Below are 22,678 nucleotides of genomic sequence, written 5' to 3'. Positions count from 1 at the left end.
GCCTCCCGCCTCCCTCGGCGGCCCCAGCCGCGAGCAGCGCCGGGCACTCGGCGGGACCAGCGGCCGCGCAGCGCCAGGCGGCCGGGCCGGGCCAGCGAGCTCCGGGGAGCGCGGGCGGCGGCGGGACCGGGCGGGAGGGCGCGCGGCGGCCGGACCGGGCACCCCCCGCGGGGCCAGGTGGACAGCCGCGGGCCGCGATGGGCCGCCGCCTGCCGGTGTGGCTGTGCGCCGTCGCCGCGCTGCTCTCGGGGGCGCAGGCCAAGGGCACCCCGCTGCTCGCGCGGCCCGCGCCGCCGGGCGCCCCCCGCTACAGCCTCTACACGACCGGATGGCGCCCGCGGCTGCGCCCGGGGCCGCACAAGTAAGCGCGGGCCGCGCCGGGGCGGGGGCGGGGGCGGGGGCCCGGGCCGTGCTCCCACCTGCCCCGACCGCGCGCGGGGCCCGCGGAGAGCACCGGAGCCCGGGGCCGAGCGCGGGCGCCCCACGCCCCGGGAGGCCGCGGGGCTGGCGAGGAAGGGGGCCTGGCGCGGCGGCTGGAACCTGGCAGTGCCCGCGGAAACCTTTCCAGCGGAGTAACATTTTCCAGCTGCGCTGTGTGCAGACGCCCGGCGCGGGGACCAGGTGGAGGGAGGGAGGGAGGGAGGGAGGGAGGGAGGGAGGGAGGGAGGGAGGGCCGGCGCGCGAGGCACACGCCGGCCGCCCCTCCTCGCCCCGGCCCCGCCAGGTAGGTGATGGAGCCCAGCGCAGGCAGCCTGATCCCAGCCCCGCCTTGGAAGCCCCGGCGCGTCTGGGCCACAGAACTGGTGGGGGTGCCCGGGTCCTGGGCCCGCGCTCGGCTCCAGAGCCCAACAGCAGCCCGTGTGTGGCTGGCTTATGCCAGGCGGCCACCTCCGAGGCCCTTGTACCCTGTGAGCGTGGCTCCTGCTCTGGCCCCGGCCTCAGCCTCCGGCTTCCAGTAGCAAGTGGCTGGGGAACGGCCCCCAGTCAGGTGAGTTAGGGGCTCCACCTGGGGTGCTGGCTGACTTCTACTGTAGGAGCACGCTCAGCCCATAGCTGACATTCAGTGGGCCTGGCCCATCAGAGCAGGCTTCCTGGAGAAGGCCGCACAAGAAGTGATCAGAGAATGAGAAACCGGAGCAAAGATGTGGGCCGGGAGCTGCAAGGTGGCATGTGTTTCCCAGGGAGTCAGGGGAGGGGGGATGAGAAGTGTGGTCTCAAAGGTAGTCAAGCACAAAGTTGGGATCTCAGAAGCCTTAAATGCCAAGAAAGAGCTGAGAGCCAGTGAAGGAGTTGGAGGAGGGTGAGAATGTGCCAAGGCCCTTGTTGAGGAATCCAGGGTGGGCCTCTTTCTCCAGGTAAGAAGGGCGGAGGTCGGACCACAGGAAGGGCTGCTCCTGGCTCACTACGGTGCTTAGCCCAGTAACCAACCCACTGGGAAGCCTGGGATCAGACCAACCAGCCATGAGTCTAGACCCTAGGTCTGGTCCTAGCTCCCAGGAACAAGGAGAAGAGACACAAGAGAGATGTGGATCTGGGTGTCTGTCCCCTGGGGAGGCCCATAGATGGGGAAGGCAGATATAGGAGCCTCAATGGGCCTGGCTCAGGCCAGATATTCCAAGGATGCCGTTCCCCTTGCAGGGCCCTCTGTGCCTATGTGGTGCACAGGAATGTGACCTGTGTCCTACAGGAGGGAGCAGACAGCTACGTGAAGGCCGAATACCGACAGTGTGGATGGGGGCCGAAGTGCCCGGGGACAATCATGTGAGTGCATCCCCATCGCACCCACCCGGGACTGTTGGGCACAAGCCCCAGGCCTGCCTTCCTCCCAGGGCTGCAGCCAGTGCCACCCGGGGTTGTAACTCCTTGGACTCCGAAGAGCTTATTCCCTCAGCTTCCATGCAGGCTGATTGGAGGGGGCCAGGGAGGTGAAACGGCAGGCTCAGGTTAGGGCCCACAGGGGGACCAGGGGAGGGTGCCCAGAAGAGACCCAGACCAAGGCAAGGAAGAAGCAGCAGAGTCAAAGAGCGTTAGACGTGAACAGAGAGGGCAAGAGGGTCAGACTAACAATGGTGGATGCCAGAGGGACCCCAGGAAGACCCAGGGAGGGGTGTGGAGAAGGCAGGCCAGGGGTGTGGGGATGGCAGCCAGGTTGCAGGGGCTCAGGCCAGAGGATACGTAGGATGCTGCACAGGTGTGATGCACAGGTCTGCACTTGGAGTGGTTCACATGTATGTCTGAAAACAATCACATTTGCTCCAGTGTGTCAGTGGGTGAATAAGCACGTGGCTGAGCAGGGGAAGGAGAGGCGCTGGTGGGCCCTGCTCTGCACCCCTTGGCCTTCCCACCTGTGCTCAGAATCTGAGGTGCTACCTCACCAGCCTGGGTGGCCGGAGCTGAGTTAGGGAGGAGGGGAGAGAACGAAGGGGACCGATGAGAGCCAGGAGTGGCCCCAGCTCACTGAGAAGGGCTGCCCACCCTGGCCCCGGGGCAGCATCCCCTCACACACGGGCTGAGGCTGTGTCCAGATTCTTTGACGTACCACCAAAGCCAGAGTGGAATTTCTGATGGCAGTATGAGCTACAGGGGGATCCAGTGGCTTGGAGACATTGGGGCTAAAGCTCTGCTAGTGTTCTCTCCAAGCAAACAGGATGGGGTGGAGCTGCACCTGCACCTGCACCTGCTCCTGCTCCTGCTCCTTACCCTTTCTCTGACCCTCTGCAAGGCCTGCCTCCTCCCCACCGCCCTGTCACTTTGTGCACAGAAAAAAGAAAAGCTTTGGCGGCGGTGTGGAGGGGGGCAGATAATCCAGCTCTTACGCCAGGAGGCAGGAGCCTCAGCCCTCAGGTACAGGGCCCTGCCCTCTCCCCCTCGCTGGCCCAGGTACCGAACAGTGCTCAGGCCCAGATACAAGGTTGGCTACAAGACAGTGACGGACCTTGCCTGGCGGTGCTGCCCTGGCCTCACTGGAGAAGGCTGCCCCGAGCACCTGACGGACCACGGGGCCACCCCAGCCCAGCCAGAGCCTGAGCCCCAGATTCCCTCAGGGCAGCTGGGCCCAGGGCCCCAGGCCCCTTCTTCTAGCAGAGCGGCCCCCAGCCCCTATGGTGAGTTCGCCCGTGGAGACCCTACCAGGTGGTCGGGTTTCTTGGGGGTAGTGGGGAGGGGGCTGACCAAGGCGGGCTGAGCTCCAGCAGGGCTGGGAAGGGCGCATCTCATGCTGGGCTTGGCGCAGAGCTCCCAGAGGCCTTCCCAAAGCTGAGAGAGCTATGCTCAGTGGGAAGGTCAGCTTAGAACAGAAACTCTCCAGTGGCCTGGCAACGGGACAGGCTGAGGGAGGCAGGCCAGTGATGCCCCTGGGGTTCTCTCCTCCTCTTTCCCAGGAAGGAAAGGCCCAGGGCTGTTTGGTGAGCGGCTGGAACGCCTAGAAGGTGATGTCCAGCGCCTGGCACAAGCATATGGTACCCTCAGTGGCCTGGTGGCCAGCCACGAGGACCCCAACAAGATGACTGGAGGTCCCAGGGCCCCAGTCGCCCCCGTGGGCTTCGGGGTCATCTCCGAGGGGTTTGTGAGGCCCAGAGACAGAGCTGGAGGGCCGCTCCCACCCCCCCTCGACGAGATCTTGAGCAAGGTGACAGAGGTGAGCAACACGCTCCGGACCAAGGTGCAGCTGCTGGACGAGGTGCACGGGCTGGCCCTCGGCCACGAGGCTCACCTCCAGCGGCTGCGGGAGGCCCCTCCGTCTCCGCTCACTTCCCTGGCGCTGCTGGACGAGTACGTGGACCGGCGGCTGCAGCGCCTCTGGGGGAGCCTGCTGGATGGCTTCGAGCAGAGACTGCAGGGCGTCCAGAGCACGTGCGACCTGCGGGTGCAGGAGGTGCGGCAGCAGTGCGAGGAGGGCCAGGCGGCCAGCCAGCGGCTGCACCAGAGCCTGGACGGCCGGGAGCTGGCCCTGCGCCGGGAGCTGTCACAGCTCGGGACCAGGCTGCAGGGTCTGAGCGTGGCCGGCGGGAGCAGCTGCTGCAGCCGGCTGGCCTTGATCAGTGCCCGCGTGGACAACCTCGAGAGGAACCTACGGGCGGTCGCTGAGGCTCGGAGGGGCCATGGCCCCCTCGCCACGGATGAGCTCGAGCGGCTCTCTGCTGCCATGCTCGAGGGGGGTGTGGATGGGCTTCTGGAGGGCCTGGAGACCCTCAATGGGACGGAGCGCGGGGTGCGAGGCTGCTGCCTGGGGATGGAGGAGGGTGGCTGGGAGGCGGGGGGCTTCAGGACCACGCTGGAAGAGCGGGTGCGGAGCCTAGAGGAGCGCCTGGCGGCGCTGGCCGGGGAGCTCAGCCACCACGGCGGGGGCGCGCCACCCCCACCGGGCAGGCCAGCCCGGCCCCTGGTGCAGACGGAGCTGGCGGTGTTGGAGCAGCGGCTGGTTTCCCTGGAGACCTCGTGCGCCCCCAGCACCACCTCAGCCATCCTGGACAACCTCGCGGCGGAGGTGAAGGCCTGGCAGAGCCGGAGTGAGGCCCTCCTGCGCCAGGTGGCCGGCCACGCCGCCCTGCTCCGGCAGCTCAACGGCACCGTGGCCGAGGTCCAGGAGCAGCTGGCCGAAGCGACGGGCAGCTCGCTTCAAGGCGAGATCACTCTGCTCAAGGTCAACCTGAACTCCGTGAGCAAGTCACTCACGGGCCTCAGCGACTCCGTCAGCCAGTACTCTGATGCCTTCTTGGCCGCCAACTCGTCCCTGGACGAGCGGGAACGCAAGGTGGAGGCCGAGGTTCACGCCATCCAGGAACAGGTCAGCAGCCAAGGCTCTCGGCTGCAGGCTGGCCACAGGCAGGTCCTGAGCCTGAGGGGGGAGCTGGAGCGACTCAAGGCTGGCATGGCCGACGTGGCCGGCGGGCTGAGCCGCTGCCAGGACACGGCCCAGGAACTGCGGCACGTCGTGGGCCACTTTGACCAGCGGGTGGCTCAAGTGGAGGGTGCGTGTGGGAGGCTGGGCCTACTGGCTGCGGGCCTGGACCGCTTGCCCACTGAGTCACTCAGGCCCAGGGAAGGCCTGTGGGGCTACGTGGACCAGCTGAATCGCACGCTGGCTCAGCACGCACAGGACATCGCCCGCCTCCGGGATGACCTCCTGGACTGCCGGGCGCAGCTGGCCGAGCAGGTGCGGCCCCGGCAAGCCGACTAGGCGGGTCGCAGAGGACCTAACCCTGGATCCCACCAACCCTGGGGGTGTCCCTCCAGAGCCCAGCCTTGCCCAACAGTGCCTCCCAGCCTCTCCCTGGCCGGCATGGATGCCACTTCAGAGGCCACGGAAGGACTAGCCTTGGTCCAGCTCCACAGGACTATCCCAGCCATGAAAATCAACACTCGTACCAACTGGACGATTCAGGATCACGGTCAAGGCAAGGACACCATGCCTGAAGGCCAGGGCGGACCTAAGGGACCTCACAGTCCGGTCTGCATTGCTCTTCTGCAGACATACAGGGTCATCACCTCTACAGAGGCCCGCAGGTCCAGTCCCACACGGCGGCCTATCCACATCTTCCTCTGTCCCTGGGCAATAGCCCCCAGCCTGGGGAGGCTTCCGGTTCCCTCGTCCCTTTGACCTCTCTCCCTAGCCATCTGGGCTCAGTTTCTGCAGGAAGGTGGCGCCCACTGGCACTGTCCTCACACCTGGCAGCTTTGTGGATACAGTTTCTGAACCAAGGACCAGAGATTTCCACCCCCCACCCCCGTCCTTCCAGACCGAACAGAAACACAAAGACTCAGCTGAGAGTTCTTTTTATTCCTTTGGACCCTCCCCTCAAGTGAGGGCTTAGGCAGCTGTAGATTCCCTGAGCAAAGGACAGGTCCAGACCATGTGTTTAGAGACCCTCCTCAATTTATCCTCTTCTTTTTCCCAAAGATGCTTCATAGCCTCTGGTCCCCATACCCCCGACTCCTCTCCATTGGGGGAAAATCCTGCCTGCCCCCGTCCCCATCCCCAGGTCAGGGCCTCTCTCCCGAGTAGCCCTTGTAGACACCATGGCCCAATTGAGGCCAGACTCTGCAGAGGAGGCCAGGGGAGAGAGGGCCTAGTTTCCAACATCCTAGCAAAACCCCAGCCCCACCTGGAAGTTCACTAAGTGGTGAGATATTCAAGTACGACGCCACGTGAACACTCAGGGTTCATCCAGCCTGCAGAGTTCCCAGAGACCCTGATGCCCAGCTCTGCTGAGGCTCCTGGCCTCAGTTTACCCATGGCAGCACAGGCCCTCCTGTGCTACGTTCCAGGTCTCTGTAGCCCTGCCTTCTGGTTTCATCCCTCCACTGTGGTGCTGTTGGGGGAGGGCTGGCCTGGATTAAAGCTTTTAGCTCGTCTAAAGGAATTTTATTCCCCAAGGACAGTAGGCTGGAAGGCTGCAGTGGGCTGCCAGCCCAGCTTCCTGCAGCCTCTTGGGCAAGAGCTCACTCCGCAGCCACAGGGGCCCTGAATCAACCAGCAAAGTCCAGGGAGAGTGGGCAGGTCACTACCACCCGTCCTGGCAAGGTCTGGGGCTGTGTCCTCAGGGGCGGTGCCCAGAGGAACAGGAGCAGCAGCCAGGTACAGGCTAGGCCAGGTGGGAGCCACAGTCATGCCCCCATCCCTTGATGTCTGAGCATCCAGGGTTGGGGTGTCATGAGGTACTGGGGTACCGGGGAGAGCAGTGAAGTCTTGCTCAAGGGCTGCGGGAGGGGGCCAGGGTTAGGGAAGGGTCTGGCTGCAGAGGTATGGTCCACGCTGCCCCCATGCTGCTTAGCCACCCTCTCCTGTACGTACAGATTCTAAGCCTCACAGACCTCTCTGTCTCATCAGGAGTCAAGGCAATGTACAGGGTGACAGGGACAGACAGGTCAAGGGCATGGAGAATCCTGCAAGGGCCCAAGTGACAATCATTTAGTTGCTACAAGCCAGAGCCACGCTGAGGCCTGGGGCAGCTGCCCCACTCCTGCAGATCAGCTGGCAAAGGCAGGAGACAGGACAGGGAGGAGGAAGGGCATCTGTGGCTGCCAACCAGCTCTCAGCCCCCTCCTCCTCTTCAGGGGACTGGCTCCCGTTCCCTGGGACACCCCGTCAGTTCTGGGCCACAAGGAGGGGGTGGCTGGGGCTGGTTCAGGCCAGGGCATCGAGGTCCACAGGAACCAGTGGCTCCCGCCAGTAGCAGAAGTTGCTGTATTCGGGGTGGGCCAGGTCTGTGCTGGGGCCACGGCCCACAGGAGGGAAGACGAGCTCAACCACCTCACCTAGGCGTTCGTACCTGTGGGCCAAACAGGGTCAGCGGTGAGCCTGCGCTGCCACCAGGCCCCAGCCCCAGCCCAGCAGGCAGAGACTGCATCCTGCCTGGGAGCCCTGGGTGCAATCGAGGCCCAGAGAGAGGCTGAGGCATGAGGACTTGGGAAGGTACGGGGACACATGGCAGGGTCTGGCCTCACGTGGATTTGTGGTTCTTCACAAGTTCCTGAATGAGCTCTCCCCGGGGATTGACCGTGAAGATGCGAGATTCTGGGAGGCCCACCTGCCGGTAGGCAGTAACATCCTATGGAGAACAGGGAGGGACAGACAGGACATCCAGGTGGGCTGGGAGACAGGGAGGAGGCAGCCCAGCCTGTGGGGAGGGGACACACTCACGTTGGGCCTGTTTCCGAAGGCAGCATAGAAGGGCTGTCTGTTGGGCAGGAACAGCTGCTGGATGTCACTCAGGCAGGCGATTTTGAACACCTCTGGTTTCTTCTCAATCACCTCCCTGGAGCAGCCGGGGCATGGGCAGGAAAGGGAACCGAGGAGGGGCAGCAATCAGAGGATGGTAGGGTCAGGTGACTCGGGATCAGACTCAACTGACACCCCAGCAAGGCCTGATGTTGGCCAGGCCTGAGCCGCAGTGAGCCTGTCACTCCCCACAAGGGCCCCTGGGCTTGTACCCCGTAGGGGTGGTTACCTGTGGAGAGCGGAGAAGAGGCTGCTGGGAGACAGCAGGATGGGGCCCTTGGGGAGGCCAAAGCCCCGCTCGCTCACCCAGCGCAGGTAACCCTTGGTGAGGTCTGCCATGCCGATGGCCCGTGCCGAGCAGTACAGGAACTTGTACCCATTTCTAGGGGTGGGGGAGAGGAGTTGCACGGAGCCATCAGAGACCAGCCACTCCCCATCCCCGCCCTACTCCCCTTGGCTTCCACCAGCTCAGCCCAACCCCAGGGCTCTGGCCTTCAAACCCAGAGGTCTTTGCAGGGAGGGGACTTAGCGAGCACATCTGAGAGAGGTGGCCTCAGGAGCTGCTGTCCCAGAGAGGAGGGCCTTGGACAGCATCCCGAGGCCCAGGTGGACCAGGATGGCCAAAGGTTTGAGCCAGTCTGTAGGCCTCCCCTACAGCATGAAGACCAGCAGTTAGACTCAAATGCCAGATGACAGGAGACAAGTCTTTCACAGGAGAATGGAGGACCATCCAGGGAGGTGCCTGGGGTTTATTCCCTTGTGGGTCCCCAAGCCCGGCTTCCTGGGGCAAAGGCCACGGTGGCCTAAGAAGACATCCTGTTGTTCCCTCCCTGGGGCCCTGCCCCAGCCCAGGCACTCACAGGTGGATTTTGTGGTAGAGACTGGTGATGCCCTGGTGTGTCCAGTCTTTCCCCAGCTGCGGCAAAATGTGGCCCAGAGCGTCTGACCTAGAGCCACAGAAGAGGGGTCACTCCGAGGCAGCCCCACGTAGCCCTCATGTTCCACGACCCCCAGCCCCCAGGATGGCACACTGGGGTGGAGGGCCTTTCTTGATGTCCCCCTTCCCCCAGCACAGAGGAGGCCAGTCCCAGGCCCGCCCTCTCTCCCCTGGCCAACCAGGCCTCACTTGGTAATGGTCCCGTCGATGTCCGAGATGACCACCTTGTCGTCCCATTTCCACAGATAGATGGTGGCCCTGCAGCGGCAGGTGCCCTGGTACTGGGTGGTCACACTGAAGACCACATCATTGGCACCTTCTTGCAGGTTCAGGCGCCGCTGGGGCCAGGCAAAGGGGGGAAGCTGTGACCTGCCACAGCCTGGTGTGTCTGCCACCCACCACCCCAAACCGTGGTCTTTGATCCCCACAGGCCTCTCATTCCCCTCTTCCTCCCAACTCAGAGAGCCTGCCTGAATTCACCCAAGACAACCACACACAGACACATCCATACGGGTAGAGGGCGGCCTCCGGGAGTGAAGGAGTGAGAGGGCGCTGGCTGGGGCCTGCATAGGCCCAGACACAGGAGCCCTGACCTCCCTTCCTGCCTCTTTGGGATGAAGCTCACAGACAAAGTCTGGCCCACAAGTCCCACCCAGGTTTCTCAGGTCAGCCCTAAGGCTGGCACTGCTCCTGGCAGGGAGACACCCCACTCTTCTGGAGATCCTCACAGGTGGTCTCCTGCCTGGGGCCAGTGTACTTGTGATATCCCTCCAAAGAGAGACCTGGTTCTGTCCTTGTTCCATAGAGAAGAATCAGGGCAGCTCTCAGCCACTCCCAGTGACCAAGGCTATTGGGCCCTGGTTGACCCCAAAGTGGGTATCACACAAGTATAGATGGTAGCTGCTCTGTACCAGGCTGGCCCCCCTGGGCACCTCCCCGACAGAGCCACACTTAAGCGCCAGTTACTAAGCTCCAAGACAGGACGTGGGGGCAGGGACTGCCAAAATCTGAGGGGCTGTCATCAGCCTTTGATTCCTTCAGCGTGGTCTCCAAGGGCTGACCCAGAGCCAGCAACCCACCACAGGTAGATACTTTAGACAACATAGAGAAGGCTTTTCCAGTAAGAGCATCCAACAGAGAAAGGGGTTGGCACTTAAAGAAGTAAGCCCCTGACCCTGGAGGTTTTCAAGGAGAGGCTATTAGGGAGGCTGCCGAGGGGATGGATTCTGGGCTTTGGTAAACTTAAGGCTCCAGGGAACCCATGATCTCAGCCCCACCCCCCTGCCCAAACGCACCTCCCCACACACTCACGATCTGATTGGAGGAGAGGCGCAGAGACTTCTTGTAGGTGGGAGTGTAGGCTGGAGGCGAGGGTGGCAGGGACGGGGCCTCCAGGATCACGGGGCTCTCTGGGGCATCATCCTCACTACTCAGGACATCAGTCTTCTCCCTGCAGGCAGCCTGGCTCTCAGGCCACTTTCCCCAGCCAACGCCCTACACTCCCAGTGGATGTTCAGCTCTGAGCCCAGGCCGCAAGGAACCTAGGGCTTGGCCGTGCCCCTCCAGAGACTACCCAGGGGATCAGAACCTCCCCCCCAACCCAGATCTGCCCATTTGGAGAGGGGTAGCAGGCATAAGGATGCAGGCCAGCAGTATACACCCAGCAAGAAGCCAGCAGAGCTGGAGCTGGTAAGACCCAGTGTTCCTGGCCCTCAGAGCATGGCCAAGATAGCCCTGGAGATGTTTATCTGTAAAACCGAGCAGTGCATCTTAGGGTTCATTACCAATCCCACCTGCTTTGGCTTTAGCTGACCTGCTCTTGGCCATCACCCACCCAAGCTTGGGTGTACTGATTTCTTGAGAGGTGAATAAGACAAGGTCAGCCTAACCTTGGCAAAAAGGGGAGGCCCCACCCCTCCTTAAGACAGCAGTCCCTTGTCTGGGCCAGGAGTCTGGACACCTGTTCCCGCTCCACCAGTTCCCAGCTGTGGAACTTTGGTTTTCCCCATCTGTGAGATGGGGACATTTCTCAAGAGAAAGGAAGGGTGCAGAAGTCACTGGGCAGTGACAAAGAACTATAGCTGGGGGAGAGGTGCTAGTGCCATCCTGCCCCCACAGGGATCTTCCCGAGGCTTGGCTCCAGCTGCAGAGCTCCAGCCAAGAGGTCCAGCTCACCCCTGCTGCTCCCTGGCTGTGGTTTTCTCCGTCTGGGCACTGCGCTGTAGGAAGAACATACATCCAGTGAGCCCCACCTCCTGCGTGGGTTGACCATGCCCTTTGACCATGAGCCTTTACCTCCTGGACCGGGAAGTCCCTGCGTCGCCAGGAAAACCACCACCGTCCACCCTTCCGGGGCATCTTCTCCTTTTCCAGTTTGTCCACGGTGCTCTGTGGGCAGATAAAGACCGTGGCATTTGTTTCCTGCACCACAAAAACCTACCTTTCATTGTCCCCATGAACCCGGAGTCTGAGGCTGACGTTAGAGCAAGGCGCTGCCAACATTTGGAGGCTGAGGAAGCATCTTTGTCTCCATCCCGGGATTCCAAGCAATGATTCATGGAGCTAAGTGCAGAGACCAAGGGCCATTCTGGTCAACCCTCCCCCATCCCCACTCTACCCCAGCCTTGACCCCCTAGCTCTAGTCCAGCCTTGGCCTGGCCTCCAGATCCTGTAGGCCAGTATTCCTACTAGGGTAGCTGAAGACAGTGCTTTGGGAGTTTCTCAGGATCTAGGACTCTCTGCATGATACCACCAAGTGACAACAGGAAGAACAGTCTATAGCCAGTACTCCCCTCAATCTCCCAGACCAACATAGGCAACCCCAAAGGTCAGTGACTCTGTCCCATGGATGGCCTCCCTCTCTGTGTGTTACCACCACTGCCTGATGGGGGCACCACGACATTGGGAAGATGCTGATTAGATTCAAGTGAGGCAGTCCCTGGGAGAGGCCAGAAGAACCTAGGCCAAGGCCCACCCAGGAGATGTATCAGCTTCCTACAGACAGAATGGTGAACCCAAGTTGGGAGGACATGACCTGGAGGTGGGTCAGCCAGGATACCCCCTTGATCTGGAAACAGGCTGAGGGAGTCTCCCAGGGGCCTCAGATGGTAGATCCATCTGGGAGAGGTGAGGAGAACCAAGCAAGAGAGTAACCCTCCTCCTTCCCACAGGCTCTGGTCCTAGCTCAGACCCAGAGCCAGCCAGAGGACAGAGCCTCACCGAAGGGAGGCGCCAACTGTCAACAACATCTGGTTAGTGATGTTCTTGGGCAAGTCTAATTAATCCAGGAACAATGGGCCAGATTAGGGCCCTGTACCACTCCCAGTGGGGTAGGAGGGGAATATGCAGGTTAGGGAGGGTGGAAGTTCTGGGAGGGACTGAAGAGGCTGGGTTCCTTCCCAGCTCTGAGCATCAGCACATGTTGTTCCCTGCCCCTCATCTGCTTACGGATGGCTCATCCTTCAGATCTCTGCCCAGGGGGCACTTGCTCAGCAAACCCCTGTTTTTGCTTCTTAAAGCACCCCAGCCTTTCCCTCCCAATACTCATGGCTGAATTTTATATTCATCTGGCTGTCTTATGATTAACTGTCTTTCTAGGACGACATGACTGTCCCCAGCCTGTGCTCAGCACACAGTAGGTACTCAACAGATGCAGGCCAATAAAGCAAGCAAGGGCCCTCACAGCCCAGCCCAGAGAAGGGCTCAGGGTAGGGTAAGGTCTCCCAAGCCTTGTCTCTCAGATCTAAAAGCCTCCTGCGGAAGCTTATTATCCTCTCTGGTTTGCCCTGAGCTCCTGGGAGTCAAGTCCAACCCTGAGGATTCAGCGACACCAGGACGCCAGGGGAGGGCGGGGCTTCAGGGGACCTGGGTTGCCTCTGTCACTGTGGGTCTCATAACCAGTCAGCCCCAGACCGTTACCTTGGGCAAGTTTCTCTGGAAGGCTTGCAGGGAGAGGATCATGGGAGCAGCTACAGCCCAGTTATAATGCCTGGAGAGACAGAACAGGGAGTCAGGGCTACAGCAGCCACGGGGCAGGGGAGGGCAGGGTGACCCCGGGGCTGCCAGCGGCTCAGTCTTGGTACTCACTTCTCATTGATTTTCACCACCAGGTTTGGGTGCTCCAGGAGGCCAGGGTTTTGGACGAGGTCTTGGTAGGAGACGATGTGCTGGTTGAACTTCTCTGGGCGCAGCGGCAGAGAGTACAGAGTGAGGCTGACACGTCTGACGTGACCTTTTGCCCCAGCCCCACCCGGCTCCCCCACATTCTATCACTGGGGCCTCCTGCAGGTTGAGTCTGGGAGCCAGCAGGGCTCCTCCCCACCTGTGTGTTTTGCACCTGTTGTGCCCACCCCAGGCACTCACCATCCCGGATTCAGAGGGTAAGTCACAGCTGAGCGCTAAGTGTTTGCTTCTTAGTTGGGAAGGCCCTGCCCTTGCTGGCTGCATGGGACCCCACAAGGAGGAGAACAGCAAGGGTGCCCAGCCTAGCCTTACACCTCTGCTGCTCCCCGTCCCCCCACTCTGGGGGCCTCCTGCCCTCCCTAGATCCCTGCGGCTCAGTGCCAACCCTTGGAAGGGCTCCAGCCTTGCTCAGACATACCCAGGGAGATGTCCCGGCTGTCAGCTAGGCCACCACACAGGGACAGCTCTATCATGTCTACCGTGTCCAGAGTGGGTTCTGGCTCCTGTTCTGGGTTGGGGTCTCCTAGGTGCTTCTGGCTGTTGGGCGCACTCCACCGTCTGGGCCCCAGTCCACAGTCACTGGGAGCAGAGGACCAACAATGATATGAATATAACAAGGCTGGGAGGAGGGGCCCACCCCTCTCAGGCCCTTGGGAGCCAGACCCTGGCCCCACGGACCCTAATTCCAAGACACCCTGGCACCCAGAACCCAAGTACCTCCGGGGGAAGTATAGGGCTGCATTCTCAGAATCCAGAGAGGGCAGGTCATCCAGATAGATGTCACTGGGGCCCAGGTGCTGGCTTCTCTTCATGGAGCCTGAGGGCAGAGGGGACACCTGTAGTGCCAACATGTGCTTAGTAGCATGGGCAGTAGGCGTCCCCTTGTCTGTGAACACCCTAAAGCAGCGCTGTCTGATAGAACTTTTTGGGATGATAGACACGTCCCCTGTCTGTCCAGTACTGCTGGCCACATGCCATATTGCTGAAAATGTGGTATGATGGAGAAATGCAATTTTATATGTTATTTAATTTCAACTAATTTTAACCAAGTTTTCCATAGCCATATTTAGCCAGCAGCTACTGATTTGGACAGTGAGTCCTAGTACCTTCCCACACTCTTAGGATAAACCCCAGCTCCGACGCCAGGAATGATCCAGCATCTGCTCATCTTGCTGGCTTCCTCCCCCAACCCCGCCTTGCTCAAGACACACCAGCTGCCTCCCTTCCTAGACATACAACCTTCCTCCCACTTCATGGCCCTGACACATGCTCTTCCTTCTACCCAGAATTCTCTTCCCTTGATCCTCACTTGGCTGGGACTTTATCATCGTTCGCATCTCAGCTCGCGCATCCCCCACTCAGAGAGGCCTTCCCCGTCCATATGATTTAAGTAGCCTCCGTCCCCACCAGTGATTCTGTCCTGTGTCACCCGTGACGTGCTCTTCCCTGTTTATGCATGCCTTCATCTCTCTCCCTTGCTCGACTGCGAGCCCGTGAGGCCTGGTGACATGCATGGTGCCAGGCACACAGTAGGTGCTCAAAACATGCTTGAAATGCCAGAGTCCACCCAGTGGGTAACATGAGGCCAGGGAAAACCCTGGGAGGGTCCAACCATCACTCACCTTTCCTCCCAGCAGAAACTGGGTCCTCCAGGCTGGCCCAGCTCCATGATTTTGAAGGAAGAGGCAGGCCTGCCTCCCTGCGGCTCGGAGTCTTGGTTTCTTTGGTCTCAGGAATGGGGAGAGGGGAACCCAACAGAGCGGGAGGCTCCCCATCAGTAGGAGGAAGGCCAGCAGCAGTCCCTGCTGGCAGGATAAGGGGTCCCGAAGGATCCACGCCAGACACAGAAGCGGAGGGGGTGCTGGGCTTCCCCTGAAGAGGAGAGGCTGCCCCGGCACTGCCATCAGCCACCTTCGAGGACTCGGGCCACTCGGCTTTGGCCACCTTCAGTCAGACAAGTGAGAGGATGGGGGTGAGCCAGTGCAGGTCCTGCCTCCTACACCCCACAACCCCTTGGGGGTCCACATCTCAGGTGTCTGCAGAAGACCACAGAGGCCCTGAAAGGCAGGGCTGGGAGGCCCACACAGAAACACCTCACTCACCTTCGGCAGCCTCCCCCAGGCCCACTGTATATGGGACTCAGCTCGCGGAGGGCTGGGCTCGGGGGTCCGCAGCTCCAGCTCTGAGTCACTCTTAGGGGATGTCAGCCCACCTGGCAGGAGGCTGCAGGAAGCAAGGACTTAGAGACCCTCAAGCCAACCTATCGCCCACCACTGCCCAATGCCCCCAGCCTGGGGGGAAAGAAAATATTTGTAATACATATTTATGCCTGTGTTGGATCCAGAAAATATAAATATACGAAGGACTCCTACAAACCAACAATAATGAGGCAGGCTAGTTTTAAAAAAAAAAAAAGAGCAAAGACTTGAATAAACACTTGGCAAAGGAGACATAGAAATGGCTGGTAAACATGTTAAACATGTTCTATGTTACTATTCATCAGGAAAACGTAAATAGAAACCTCTCTGAAATCTTGGACTTGAGTCCTGCCTATGGGCCACCTAGATTCTCACCTGGCCTGGGGACCCCACTCGCCATCAGAGTAGGGGTAGATGTCTTTGGCTTGCGGTGAGGACTCCCCTTCTGACTGGACGCTGCTGGGGGGGCTGCAGGGAAATAGACGGTCACCGATAAGTCAGGGCACCCCAGGCAGGGCACGGGGCGGTCAGGGGCTTGGGGAGGTAAAGCCCAGAGAAATCAAGGACCTTGCCCAGGGTCACACAGCATCAGCAGAAGTGGTGCTTGGGCCCTGGTTGGCATCCCCACAACCTTGGCCCCTTGCCTGGTGGGCACACACCCTGGGGGTTCTGGCCTTGGCTTTTCCAGCAGGGACAGCTCACTCTCAGCGCCCGTCTCCAGCTCCTCGGAACTAGAATTGGCTGCCACCGTGTCCTCCTTCCGCCTAGGTTTCCTCCTGCGAAGCTTCTTCTTCCGCCCCGTGGAGGGCACCTCCTCAGGGAGAGCCTCAGGCTCACTGGCTGTGCTCCGCTGGGAGTCTGAGGGGAACCCAGACAGGGCCCCACAAGGGATGGGTGATGTGCAGAGACGGGGAGGCACGTGTTCCTGTGGAAGACACCAGGGGCTTATAGCCTGGGTGGGGGGCACCATCACCACCCAATCGTTCTGAGCCCTGCAGGGGTCCCAGAGCCCAGGTGTGAGCTCCTTTGGGGGCCCAGGATACAGGCACAGAGGCTGGCCAGGGACAGCAGCAGCATGGCCTTGCAGCTGCCACTGGCATCCTCGTTCCCTCACAGAGATGAAGCAGCCCCAGTCCTAGGGCTGCATGTACCCCGGGCAGGTCACAGCTGCCCGAGGTGCTACACGAACCACACTGTCCAAGCCGAACCCTGGGCCTTGGCTACTCATCTCCTCTGCCCACACCTGCTTTCCCTTTACCACTCAGCCAGACATCACCTCCTCCAGGAAGCTTGCCCTAACTATCCCCAGCCCCAGTTCCAACCCCCTTCACTGCCATGACCATATAATTTCATCATCTGCTGTGTATATGTCTGTCTCCCAGGCTCACCTGGAGGCGGGGGTGACCCTTCCCTCATCTGAGTCCACTGCACAGTGTCTTGCATACAATAGGGGCCCACTTAAAGTCTGTGAAACTCAAAGTGTTTAAACACCTCTGCTGCCTTGTGTTGGGTTTTGCCTCCATTAGGAAACACCCTTCTCCTCATCCCTGACCCTCACCCTTCCGTGTTCTAACTGCACTGAGCCAGCACCAGATCCAGAACAATCCACCTCATGCTTTCCAGCCTCCCCCCTCCCTGACCCCCCAGCCATTCAGCAGCACTCTCCTCCTTTTCAGGCCACCCAGGGGCCCAGCTCCAGTGTCTTCTTCTGAGAAACCTTCCCTCATCGGCTTTTGGTGCCCTCCTCCCAATTCTACCCAGGCTCCAACAGCGTGTTGGGAGTGCCAGCCCTAGCCCATCCCCCCACTTCAGACTTGCTGCCAGGGTGTTCCCAAGGGTGGGTGGGTGGGTGACAGGGCCCAAGGTCCTACCCAGGGGATGGCAGGGGGGAGCAGATGCCCCAAGGCACTTACATCATCACTCTCCAGCTCCTGGACGAAGAAGGCCTCCCCGCTGTCCCCCAGCTTCATGTGCAAGTCCACAGGCTCCCCATTGATCTCCATGTCTACCTGCAATGGGTTGAGGGGGCACAGAGTCCCCGCCGTTGCCTCTCACCTCACAGTCTAGTCTGCTGGCTTCCCTGCCCCCCACCCCCAGCCCCTGGTGTGCCCGGCTGCTCCCCACCCTCAGGGGCTCTGCTCAGATTTCCCTTTGCAGAGAGCCTTCACTGAGTTCTGTACACACACATCCACCTCCCCATTCTCTGGGCTTTTTAAAAAGATTTTATTTCTTTATTTGAAAGAGAGAGCATGAACAGGAGGAAGGGGCAGAGGGAGAGGGAGAAGCAGGCTCCTTGCTGAGCAGGGAGCCTGATGCAGGACTCGATCCCAGGACCCTGGGATCATGATCTGAGCTGAAGGCAGGCAGTTAACCGACTGAGCCACCCAGGCAGCCGCTCTGGGCTTTCTTGCATGTGCCACTGTCTCAGTATTCTTGTGTCTGCCTTAGTTTCTGTTCTTCTCTGTGCCACACCCCATCAGAACAAGACATGACCCATCCTGTCACAGCTGTGTCCCCTACCCCAGAGTGCCTGCTGACTACATAAACAAGGGTACGAATGACCATTTCCTAGGCACTGAATGGAGAGTTTTATTTGGACTCTCCCATTTAACTTCCAGCAACACTGTGTGGTGGCTCCTACCACTACCCCCACTTTATAGACGAGGAAACTGAGACCCTGGGGGTGTTAAGTAATATACTGGGAGGCGGCCAAGTGTGGCTGTGAGCCAAAAAGTCCGAGTCCACAGCCCCAGCTCTTCACCACCTAGCTATACGGTCCCCTACAAGCTTACACTTCCCTGTTAGGATTCTAGCAAGTTCCCAGTGGCCTCAATGTGAAAGGGATTTGGACCCACCGAACCTCTTTTCATATTTCAGACCTCAGTGCTAACAAAAAGCTGTCGTGTTCACCTGGGCCCAGAGAAGACAGCGCAGCTTTTCGAAGGGAGAGAAACTAACCTTTTGGGGGCCACCCACATCCCTGGTCCTGTGACGGTGTTATCAGCTCCTATCACATTCTCCCAGATTACCCCTCCAGCACCAGGTAGATGAGAGTGTGTCCACTTGCACAGGTAAAGAGACTAACCAAGGACAAACAGGTAAGGTCTCAGTAATCTGGAGCCAGGCTGGACGCCCCGGGACCAGGGACGGCCCCACTGTGCCCCTCCCAGGGGGAATGGGAGCCCTCTAGGACCAAAACCCCCACACCAACCCAAAACTTGCCAAGAGCGTGCACAAGAATGGAAGCTTGTCCAGAGGACAGATCCCCACCTGAGGGAGGTCTTGGTCCCCTCCAGGGACCGCAGTGACTGCCTGGGCTTTAAGAGCCCACCGCAGCGGGCCTGGCTGGGCAGCACTCACCACCTTCTCCCGAGACCGCAGGACGCCCAGCTTGCCGAAGCGCACGTGGAAGGGCGAGCAGCGGAAGGAGCCGTCCGCCTGCTGCACCACCAGCACATCGATGCCACCGCTCAGGGTGGCCGGGTTCAGGCCTCGGTATAGGTCCTTCATGGTCCCAAACACCGTCTCTGCCAGCTGCCCCACGTAGTTCATGGCTGGTGCTGCCAAAGGGAGGGGGTGCTGGGACGAAGGCCGGGCCCAGCTCCCTCAGTGGGGGGGCTCCGCAGCCTGACGGCCCACCCCCAGGTCCCCAGGCTTACAGCGTGTGGCCCTGGGAGCGCCTTTGCAGACGGGCAGCGGCTACGGGATGGGAGATGCGCCGCAGGTGTGGGTTCTAGCCCCTGCTCGCCCGCCGGCCTACTGTGGGGCCCCGGGCAGCTGCCGTCCTTCTGCAGGTGCCGATCTCCACATCTGTCGAATGAGAGCACCAGGTAAGGTGATCTGGGGCGCCCCGCGTCTCTCAATGCCATGAGTAATGATAATGACCATGGTGTTCAGTGGCAGGGCTCATTGCATCTTCACAACAACCGGCGAGGCTGGCCAGGCAGGTGTCATTATTACTGTTTACAGACAAGCCAGCTGAGGCTGAGACGGAATGATTTGCCCGGGACCACAACTCCTAAGGAGAGGAGCCAGGATCCAAACCCTGGCCTGTGTAGCTGCAGACCCATCAGTGTGAACCACTGGGTTGGCCCAACCATGGGAACAGGAGGAGGTCAGCACCCTTCCCTGATGCGATGAGGGGCAGCCACATGATATATTAGGCCCAGGGCTCTGTTGGGTAATGGGTGACAGCCCTAAAGGCTGATCTCTTCCCAGAAAGTAGGGAGGAGAGAGTCTCAGTTCTTCCATCTGGGAAATGGAAGATAATAAATCTGGCTTGCTGCTTCCTGGTCTTAGGAGTCGGAAGGGGCCTGCTGTGCCATCATGGCTGATCTGTGGAGAACCAGGGGTGATGTATCCCAGGTACCTAAGGCTCTGCCGAGCTCTATTCCTGGGGTCAGATGTTTGAGGGAGGGCATCTCCTATAGCTGGGAGTAGAGTGACCTCCCAGTTTATGGCCCCAAATACCAAACTCCTTCCAGTTTCCTGGAACAGGCGGGAATTCAATCCATGGTCCACAGTGTCTCCACTGACTCCAGAGTCTCTAGGCCATAGTTCTCAGGCCTGACCCCGACTTCTGAGACCTTGACTCAGCTGGCCAGGCCCTGAGACCCACATTCAGGCCTTGGGCTGGCCCCTAACCCCATCAAAGCTGCCCCTCCTTCCCCCAGCCAGACCGGTCTCTCCAGCTTTCCCACACTAGGCAGAGCTGGGTAAGCCAGAAGCAGAAGGCTGTAGCAGCCGTGGAGAAGAGCCAGGGCCATAATGAGAGCTGCTTCCACGCTGGCACGCTGCCCGCCCCACCAGTGTCAGCTCTTTGCCCCTTCCCTGCTGGCCAGGCCAATGGCCTACTGCCCATCTGGCTGCCAGGATCCAGGCCATTCCACCTCCACAGGGCACTCCCATCTCTCAGACCCTGCATCAGAACCCCTGGAGGACCACCTGCCATGCAAGACCACTCCTCAAAGAAGTTAAGTGACTTATCCACAGGCTATAGATGGATGGGGAGGAGGGGAGAGTGATGACTTGTATCCTGGTTTCCTGACCCCATATCATGGTTCCTTTTACTCCATAGTTCCCAAACCACACCACAGTTGTCTGTAGGGAGAGCAGCCACTCCAGCCCACCTCTGCACAACCCTGCAGTGCCTTCAAAACGTGGCCTGTGGCCCAGCAGTGTCGGCATCACCTGGGGGCTTGTTTGAAATGCAGAGCTTCACAAACAATTAGAACTGCTAAAATGAAAACTTGGGATACAATGAAGCTTATTGGACCCTGAAACTATCACTCAAATTCAATAAATATTTTTACCTGCAAAGCACCAGCTATGTGCTAGGTTAAAAATTTCCACTTTGGTCCCTCCCTACCACACCCAATTCTGTGAATAAAGGTCTAGGAAGATAGACGGGGACACATGATGGGCAGGGCTCTAGATCACTGTGCCCAGGAAAAGCAGAGAGGACTCCAGAAGTTTCCAGGAATAAAGGAGCAAGCATGAGAGGGACAGACCAGGAGTAGGGGCAAAGGTCTGCCCAAGTGGAGGCTCAGATCTGAGCTATCTGCCCTGCTGAGGGCCAAAGAACTGGGTTCGGGGGGTGGGTAGTGACAGGCTTGGCTTGACCTAGTACAGAGTTTCTCAGCTTCAGCATCATTGCCGTTTGGGGCTGGATAATCTTTTGCTTTGGGGGGACTGCATTCCTGGTCTCCACCCACTGATACCAGTATTACACTTCCTCCAGTTGTGACAACCAAATTGTCTCCAAACATTGTCAGATGTCCCCTGGGGAACAAAATTGCTCCTGGTACAGAGCCACTGAGGTAGTAGGGCTGAATGGCAGAGATGACACCATCTCTGGGGGGCACCGGGTCCTACTCTGATCCACTCGTGGGGCATCCTCAGGCAAGTCATGTGCTAGCCTCAGTTTCTCCTTTATGAAACAAGGCCCCAATTTCTCAAACCCTCCTCAGCCTAGAATTCCTTCCTCCCCCTGCTCCTCCGACATGGGATGGCCTGCACACCGGCCTGTTCAGTATTTGGGGAGATTCCTGTGAGCTAAGTCCTGGGCTCCCCTCTTCTATCTGCACCCATCTCTGAAGGCATCTGCTCTCCCCCAGGACCCAGCTCTGCTTCTTCGGTCTTCTCCAGAAAGGAGCTCTATTTGGCTCCCTTATACCAACCTTCCCTCCAAACTAACATGTTTAAAATCAAACACTTCATCTCTCCCCCAGGGACCCAGACCAGCTGAATTCCTCTCAGGCCCCGTGGGATCCCTCCCTCCCAAGTCATCTGAATTTCCTGCTCTTCATGCTGTCCTAGGTCAAGGTGTTACTACCAGATGCCCAGATCCTGGATGGCAACAGGACACTGTGGCTAAGATACCAGACTGTCTGGGTTCTAATTCCCTCCCTGAAACTTACGCTATGACCTTGGGCAAGTCACTTCACCTCTCTGAGCTTTGGTTTCAGCCTCTGAAATGGGGATAGGGGACACGTGAGTAATTAATGAGATAATTAATGCAAAGCAGTGGCACAGAATAAATGTCCATATGTGTCACCTATGAACAGCAGCATCTTTTTTTGGCATTGTGACAGCCCCAGTCACCCAGGCTGGTCCTGAGGGCACCACAGGTCAGGCTGCAATGCACTCCCCCTGCCCACTGTTGAGAGGTTAGGTTTCTTTAAGTATCATTTGAGGCCCTGCACGATGGTGGCCCACTGTTGGCAAAGTGAGCACGTGGACTCTGGGGAGGACTCACAGGGTGCCCAAGCCTCAGAGCCCACTTTGGGAACACCCATAGGCCTCCTAGGCCAGCACACAGCTCCACCACAGGGCAGCTAGAACAAGTTGCCCAGGGCCTGAGCTCTCAGCCTCTCTGGGCTCCCAGATTCGGGGAAGGGTGAAGGTATAGCTCATCACCTGCGACCAGAAGCAGGAAGACAACCATTCCTACAGCCCTGGAAGGGGAAAGCTCCACCCTGGCTCCCCAACAGTCTTCACAGCGACTATGTCTGACTCACCCCTTCTCTGCAGGGCGGGCAAGGGTCAGACCCTATTTTGCAACACAGGATACTCAGTACCAGAAAGGGTGGGTGACCTCCCCAAGGTCACAAAGCCTGGCTGGGGTGAAGCTGGGCCAGCCTCCCCGGAGAGGTTTTGGCATCTCCTCTCCTGATCCCATATTTTGGATGTCCGTGGTCCCGCAGCGGCTGGGCCAGGGAGAAGGGTAAAGGGAGCCCGCCCCCCCACCCCCTCCAGCTGCCTTCGGATGCGCAGGGATGGGCTCAGGCCCGCGGACAGGAAGAAGCGTGGGTCAGATGGCAGGACAGACGGGCGGGGCGGGCGGCGGGAGGGGTGCCTCCTCCCAGGCCGGGGCTAACCCTACCTGGGGAGCTGCCCACTGGACCTCCGGGTCCCGGAGCCGCCGCCTGAGTGCACGGGATCGGCGCCAAGCGTCCCCGGCCCCGCGCTCAGGGGCAGCTTCCGTCTCCTCTAGGGGCGGGTGAGGCCCCGGCTCCGCCCCTCCCACGAGCCGAGGCGGGTGTCTGCAGGCCCCAATCCGCCCGGGCTCCACCCCCCGGGAAGACCCCGCCTCCTCCCCTCCCCACGCCCCAGGGCGCCCTTTCACCCAGACGGGCGGGG

The 22,678-nt window shown here is 59.9% G+C and overlaps 2 protein-coding genes across 10 annotated transcripts; one reads left to right on the top strand and one right to left on the bottom strand.

The window, feature by feature from the left end:
* Positions 1-197: 197 nt before the first annotated feature.
* On the top strand, positions 198-6,358 carry EMILIN3 (elastin microfibril interfacer 3). 3 transcript variants are annotated; one of them, XM_025470090.2, is made up of 4 exons: positions 198-361; positions 1,639-1,761; positions 2,881-3,104; positions 3,381-6,358. In XM_025470090.2, the coding sequence occupies exons 1-4, from the start codon at positions 198-200 to the stop codon at positions 5,177-5,179; spliced, it is 2,310 nt and encodes a 769-aa protein (XP_025325875.1). In that variant the 3' UTR covers positions 5,180-6,358. The 3 variants fall into 3 exon arrangements, with proteins under 3 accessions (XP_025325875.1, XP_025325876.1, XP_048956631.1); XM_025470091.3 differs by lacking the exon at positions 198-361 and adding an exon at positions 706-988; XM_049100674.1 differs by lacking the exons at positions 198-361; positions 1,639-1,761 and having other exon boundaries at positions 1,768-3,104.
* LPIN3 (lipin 3) lies at positions 5,760-22,580 on the bottom strand. 7 transcript variants are annotated; one of them, XM_025470082.3, is made up of 21 exons: positions 22,422-22,580; positions 18,697-18,847; positions 18,308-18,597; positions 16,951-17,046; positions 15,697-15,962; positions 15,413-15,505; positions 14,942-15,062; positions 14,462-14,783; positions 13,557-13,656; positions 13,258-13,418; positions 12,744-12,837; positions 12,576-12,645; positions 10,953-11,045; positions 10,833-10,876; positions 9,969-10,107; positions 8,847-8,995; positions 8,581-8,667; positions 7,950-8,102; positions 7,643-7,757; positions 7,447-7,550; positions 5,760-7,271 (listed from the first exon to the last, which is right to left on the bottom strand). In XM_025470082.3, the coding sequence occupies exons 3-21, from the start codon at positions 18,587-18,589 to the stop codon at positions 7,127-7,129; spliced, it is 2,634 nt and encodes an 877-aa protein (XP_025325867.1). In that variant the 5' UTR covers positions 18,590-18,597; positions 18,697-18,847; positions 22,422-22,580; the 3' UTR covers positions 5,760-7,126. The 7 variants fall into 7 exon arrangements, 6 of the variants coding, with proteins under 6 accessions (XP_025325867.1, XP_035561743.1, XP_025325868.1 ...); XM_035705850.2 differs by having other exon boundaries at positions 15,712-15,962; XM_025470083.3 differs by having other exon boundaries at positions 18,398-18,597.
* Between the last annotated feature and the right edge of the window lie 98 nt (positions 22,581-22,678).

Source organism: Canis lupus, chromosome 24, assembly GCF_003254725.2.
Source record: "Canis lupus dingo isolate Sandy chromosome 24, ASM325472v2, whole genome shotgun sequence".
NCBI classification, from domain to species: Eukaryota; Metazoa; Chordata; class Mammalia; order Carnivora; family Canidae; genus Canis; species Canis lupus.
This window is presented reverse-complemented; position numbering and strand designations above follow the sequence as displayed.